We start from the raw sequence: 6,563 nt of genomic DNA, 5'->3' as shown, positions 1-6,563 counted from the left end.
AGCTTATACATTTAAATACTGTATACCTCTTATTTTAAAATGTAATATTTTATAATATTTTAATTTAATTTATAAAAAGAGTTCAGTCCAATTAAAAATAATTTTAACAAATAGAAAGTTTTATTAGAAATAATAAAAGATTAGAAATAACTTTTTTTTTTTACTGACCCCAAACTTTTGAACAATAGTATATTAAACAAAATTAATATGTTTTAAACAATATTGTAAAGTTGCATTTGCTTTGGAATTAATTTGTCTAGTTTTATGCAAAGTTAAGCATGTTTAAATAAATGTATTTTAAACCTTTTTTCTATTTATTTTGCTAAAAAACTTTTGGAGTGTGTTTGGACTCTTGTGCCTTACAATAATGTAAAAATGTATTTACATTACATAATAAAATATCAGTCCTAGTGGAATTTATTTTGAAGAAAGACAGCAATTAAAAAAAAAAAAAAAAGACAGCACTTTTGGTCTCACTTTACTTTAAGGTCCAATTCTCATTAACCATTAACTACCACTTTTGCCTTAATAAACGCCTTATTTTCTGCTTATTAATAGTTAGTAAGGTAGTTGTTAAGTTTTGGTATTAGGTAGGTTTATGGATGTAGAATATGGTCATGCAGAATATGTGCTTTATAAGTATTCATAAACAGCCAATATGTTAATAATAGGCATGCTAATAAGCAACTAATAGGGAGAACTGGTCCTAATACTAAAGTGTTACCACACTTTTTAAATAAAGAGCAACGGTCTGTTTTCAGATGCCACTTGGTTTAATATTTTATTATCTAATGAAATTGCAGTTTTAAGTGTGGCTTAAGTGTCTGAATACTTGTTTGGGTCATTATACAGTAAATAACCAAACTGAATGTTAAAATTTTTTAGCTGTAACTCTAGCACCAGCATTGAGCGGTAGAAAGACTTTTTGAAATGTGACGTGATGATTGTGACTCTGGGCCAGTGTCTGAGAGAGTGACACTGCCTCACTGTAGCCTCCCCCCCAGGAAACAGAGGAAGAAGATGCACAATCATCTGAGGCAGAACATTTATGTGGATCATCCCAACCGCAACCTGGCCAACGGACCCAATCACCCAGGACCTGGTCCTGAGGAGATACCCATGGTAGATGTATGTCACTCTTCTTAATAAATGGAATGTGTTGTGATGTAATGTCTTCTGTCAGTAACTGAAGGGCTCTTTTCTTCTTTCCCAAATGCAGTATATCTCCAAAAATGTACCGGCGACTGAGAGAGTCATTAGACATGGAGCAGAGGCACCTTTTCCTGGCAGCCGGCAGTCTTCCAGATCCCACAACTCCTCCACCCGGGCTCATTCCTCCACTCACAGGTACATTCCTGACAGCGTGGCATGTTTGACCACAAATGAGCAGAGGATTTGTGTGTGTAGATTCATCAAGAACCAGGGGTCATGCTCTAGTTGCCCCCTACCAGAGTCATACGTCTGTTTTCATGTCATTCAGCATTCTTTCCCTTCCACTGTCCCGCTGGAATCCGAGTCAGCAGCCATTATTCATTCCTTTTAGAATCAAGCCGCAGGTGTGAGTGAGTGAGTGAGTGCAGAGAAACTCAGAGGTTATACACCATGATCACCTCGCAGGCCTCCGGCTTCACGCTTTTCACTCAAACGGATTCTTACACACATATGGGTTAAACCAGTGGTTCTCATTTTGTTCTGTCATGACTACTTTGTAACTAGAGCAAACTTTGTGCAGCCTTAACACTTCCACTGTAATCAAACAACCGCATTGTTGGCCAATTTTGTTAGCATGTGTAGTACTTGTTGAATAATGGGGAAGTTTTTGACAGACTGTGATTTGTCATACAGCAAATTAGCAGTGAAGTAATGGAAACGCGTAGATCTACACTTTTAACTGTTTTAATGACTTAGCCCAGTAAATGAAAGGCTTTTTATTTTTACTATACGAGTGCCTTGGAGTATTTCATCTTCTCAGTTTGAGATTCACCTCCAAATATCCAAAGAGCACCGGTGATTGCGTGAAGAGACCAGTGCAGCATTCTTGGCCTCTGTTGTTTTGTCAAGTTATGGTATTATGGAAATGTCTTTTTTCATCTGTCAGTTTTTGGAGAAAAAAAAAAGCACTACTAAATTTTGATAGTTTTCACTGTTGTGAATAATGAATTGCCTATAAGTTTAAAAAAATAATTTCTTGTCAGTGGACCTACATTATAATTAAGTTTGTGTATAAAATATAAAAAAATTTATATAAATAATTCAATTAAAAGATAAATCTAATGAATAGTTAACCCAGAAATCAAACTTTTGCCATAATTTATTTACCCTCATGCAGCGTTTTTAATCGCTTCTAAGAACTAAAACGGTTTAAAAATAACTTTTGTTAACTGAAATAAAGTTGAAATTAAATGTAAATATTAGAAGAACATTTAAACCACTGAAAAAATAGAAATGTTGCCTTGACAATTGATTGAAATTAAAGTTACTAAAAGAAGTACTAAAGGTGCTTACTCAAAAACAAAAAATTAAATAAAAATTAACTAAAAACTTTTAACTAAATATAAATTGTAATTTAACTAAAAATAAATGAATACTTAATATTTAAAAAAGAATGACACAAGTACAAAACAATGACTAAACATGTAATTAAAATTAAAATGCGATTATAAAAATTAAAAATATTATAGTTTATAAATAGTACTAAAATAACACTGGCCTCATCGTGATACAATTATCTATGGAACACAAACTGAGATGGATGAGACATGAGAGGATTGTGACCAACTGTCCAGTTTCAAAAATCACATAAAAGTAGTTGATATGACTCCATATGCTCTATCTTCTTGTGAAATTATACTCTTGTGAAGCCAAAGGAAATGAAAGAAATCTAAGAACCTGGAAAGCCTCCCGTCCCCCTACACATTGAGAACCACTGGGTTAAGCATCTTGTGCACTTTTTCTATCCTGCTTTCTTTCCTTCCCTTTTCTTCCATTCTCTTTCTCTCTTTCTTTCTGTCTTTCTCAGACATGAAGGGAGAACGTGGAGTCTGGAGCGAACAGACAGCGTCCTTTCCGACTGTCCTTCCGGCATGATGTCGTCCTCAGTGGGGACCAGTAAATGCAACAGTCCTGCGTGCATGGAGGCGCGGGCCAGGCGTGCCGCACACTGTGGCTTTACTGAGCCCCACCGGCCGGCCCTGCAGTACGGCGACTCTTTCGACTCGCTTGGGGACTCTCCGCATAGCGACAGGTGCGCAGGAGCGCCCCCTCTCTGCAGCCATGGCACTGAGAACTATTTTAGTGTGTGCAGTAAGACTCCTCTGCGTTTCACTGCACAGTCTCCTTTACCCCTGGGGACTGGCATGGGTGGCGTGAAAGATTCAATAGCAAATATTCACAGCACGTACCATTACAGGGAGGGTTGGGGGTGCTCCGACCCTTCTAATTAAAACCTGAACTCCAAAGAAAAATTTAACAGCCCATGCAACTTAATAAAATTAGTTTACAGTATTATAATAATATCATTGATAAAACTGATAAATCAGCATAAGAAATAAGAAAGCTGACCCCTCAAAAGTCATTGTATAAATTGCACACTGCATACCGTGAAGAATATAACAGTAAAACTCATTGCGCAAACCGTGCAGATGCTCTGGCCCAGCTGAGAGTGTCAGAGAGGGAGTCGGGGTCAAGCAAAGCTTTGCTGCTCCAGATACGCATTATTTGTATCAAGGCAGAGAGATTCTAGCCCATGGCCAGCTGTATTTACAGTTATCTCTCGCCTGCGAAACGCCCACGCCACCATGCAGGGGCCAAAACAGGAGAATTTATACCGTGAGGGGTTCATTAAGTCAACAAGAGCCGAACAACACGTTATCTCAGGGGTGAAACAGGTCTCTGGTGTTCTGCTCTGCACTAGTTCCCTCTCTACCTTCTCTCCTGCTCTGCAGCTGACTGAGCTGTTGTGCATACGGCTATCTGCCCTCAGGCTCTGCAAATCTGTGACAGAGCAGCCAGTGTTAATTTATCTGCTCCAGTTTGACTGTGGCCTCCTCTCTCAGGGCACGCTCACTTTAACTCACACAGCACAGGTCAAAGGAACAAGCGCAGATAGGGAGGTTTTTTTTTTTTTTCTGTCAAAGGCATCAAGGAAAATTACCCGCGTACATGGTTAAGTGTAGCATGATTTACGCTAATGGAAGGGAACTCGTAAGGCAAGCGCTGTCATCCATCTGGTGGCATGCTGCAGTAACAATGCTAAGCCAAGACTGGGAGGTTTGACGTGGCCTCATTTGTTCCTGTAGTGTGTACATCTGCTGTCGTTTGCTATTGAGCTTTCAGCCGCCATGTCTTAGTGCGCATACTATCCTTTTTCTAGTGCCATAGCAAGGTGGGCGCAAATTGATACAGTACTGCAAAAGTACAAGGCAGGAGCACTGCATATGGGCAGCAGACACAGAACAGGGATCCCACACCTTTAGACCAGTGGATATTCATTAATTATCCATTATTCAGTAGAGTGGTTGCACTCACAGAGCAAGTTGAGTATAACTAGGAAAAAACTTTTTAAAAGACTGAATGATTTTCTTGACTTTTCCAGGCCTAAAATTCAAGGTTCTCCATGAATGGGGGTACTTGAGGAAGAGGTTCTCAAGCTTGAGGTCACCCATGTGTGGTCAGAAGCACAAGAAATACTGTATTGTATTGTTTTTTGTTGTCGTTTTTTGTTTTTTTGAGCAAGTTTATTAGTCAATGAAATATTACTTTATTTTATTTTATATCTTTTTCTAAATGTATAATATATTCTGTATATTACCATTACCATAACAAAAAGAAATTAATATTTTTATTCAACAAAGATGCATTATATTGAACAAAAGTGTAAGTACAGACTTTTAAATTGTTTCAAAAAAATTATATTGCAAACAAATGCTGGTTTTGTTCCCAAAAAAAAAATGAACATCAGAACTGTTTTCAACATTGATAATAAGAAGAAATGTTTCTTGAGCAGCAAATCAGCATATTAGAATGATTTCTGAAGGATCATGTGAAACTTCAGAATGAAACAATAGCTCCTGAAAAATCAGCTTTGCCATCACAGGAATAAATTACATTTTAGAAAAATATTTAAATAGTAAATAGTTATCTTAAATTGTAATTATACAATGTTAAAGATTTACTCTATTTTTTATCAAATAAATGCTGACTTGGTGAGCATGAGAGACTTTCAAAAAAAATGTAAAAACAATAAAATAAAGTCATACAGACCCCAAAATGTTGAATGGTAGTGTGTTTTTATTATTAATTACATTTCGGAACAAAGACCAATTATCGATCCAACCTTGATGGATAGTAATCTCCATGCAAATCCATGTCTCCATGATTTGCCACTTGTGAGATCCTAAAGTGAATGGTTTCATTCAGTTATGTGGGTGACCCGAAAAGTTTGAGAACCCCTGAATGCAACTTCTTTTTCGGTGGTGGGTCCCTTCGCTTTTACAGTATGTGTACTTGAGACGTTTGACTGACGTGCATATCTGTTCCACACAACCTTCTTCTCTCCCGCTCTTGCTCGCTCTTCTTCCTCTCTCTGCTGTCTCTCTCTCCCTGCCCTTCTCTCGGCACAGGTACGTGTCGGCGCTGACCACTCCAGCTCGCCTGTCTCCCGTGGACTTCCATTACTCACTGCCCCCGCAGGTGCCTACCTTCCAGATCACGTCTCCCAACGCCAGCCACGCCATGTCTCTGCCCCCCGCCGCCCACACCCCCTACCCACCGGAGGAGGACCAACCGCTGCTGCGGCGCTACCAGGTGCCCCTGCATGAGGCCCGGGGCCACGAGCCCTACCGGCAGCAGCAGCGCGGCAGCTACCTGCGAGACAGCACCGGCAGCCTTCCATCCAGCCCCTACCGGCTGACTCAGGAGGAAGAGTACGAGAGCACCCAGGAGTACCTCTCCTCGATGGAGCAACCAAAGAGAAGCAGTCGGAGCTGGCGCAGGTCCAGACTCAACGGTCACGTGGCGCCACGCGGCTACCAACCCTCCCGGGACTTAGGCTCGCGCAGCTGCCTGTCAGACAGTGACTCGGAGGAGGAGGAAGGTGAGAGCACGCCCTTCCTCAGTATGCAGAACATGAACGCCACCGAGCCCACCACCCTCTACAGGCCCGTGCCCGACATGCAGACTTCTCACGCCCAGAGCGGGCGGCACGGGCCACGCGCCAACACACAGACCAGACTGACGCACTCGCGCTCCAAACTGGACAATGCACCCCACTAGAGAGACCGCCACCTATCCACAAAAACCGATCTACTATAGACATGCACCTATAAGAAATATTTTTATTTTATATAACTGACAGATATTATAAACAAATGAAATATTTATTTTCATTTTAGCAAAAGTTGTCTACTAGTTAACAGCAAAGACTTTTTTTATAGGGAAAACTCTATTTATATGTACATTTTGATTTACAGCATAAAAAAGATGTGCCAATTTTTTCACAACTTAAAAAAAAAAAATAGAGTAATATTGTGGTGCCTTTTGCTGTATGCTGAGGGCCAGAGGGC

The 6,563-nt window shown here is 40.0% G+C and overlaps 1 protein-coding gene across 8 annotated transcripts in view; it reads left to right on the top strand.

The window, feature by feature from the left end:
- The window catches only part of nrg2a (neuregulin 2a), a 93,446-nt gene extending 86,883 nt beyond the window's left edge, over nt 1-6,563 (top strand). For 3 of the 8 annotated variants that reach the window (XM_016545136.1, XM_016545137.1, XM_016545144.1), the window contains 4 exons: nt 993-1,128; nt 1,220-1,347; nt 3,020-3,244; nt 5,622-6,563. In XM_016545136.1, the coding sequence (XP_016400622.1) occupies nt 993-1,128; nt 1,220-1,347; nt 3,020-3,244; nt 5,622-6,273 (1,141 nt within the window). In that variant the 3' untranslated portion in view covers nt 6,274-6,563. The remainder of the gene's footprint in view (nt 1-992; nt 1,129-1,219; nt 1,348-3,019; nt 3,245-5,621) is intronic. The other 5 variants (XM_016545138.1, XM_016545139.1, XM_016545140.1 and 2 more) reach the window with 3 other exon arrangements.

This window comes from Sinocyclocheilus rhinocerous, unplaced genomic scaffold, assembly GCF_001515625.1.
Source record: "Sinocyclocheilus rhinocerous isolate Xijiao unplaced genomic scaffold, SAMN03320098_v1.1 scaffold69, whole genome shotgun sequence".
NCBI classification, from domain to species: domain Eukaryota; kingdom Metazoa; phylum Chordata; class Actinopteri; order Cypriniformes; family Cyprinidae; genus Sinocyclocheilus; species Sinocyclocheilus rhinocerous.
The sequence above is the reverse complement of the archived record's forward strand: the minus strand, read 5'-3'. Positions and strand labels throughout refer to the sequence as shown.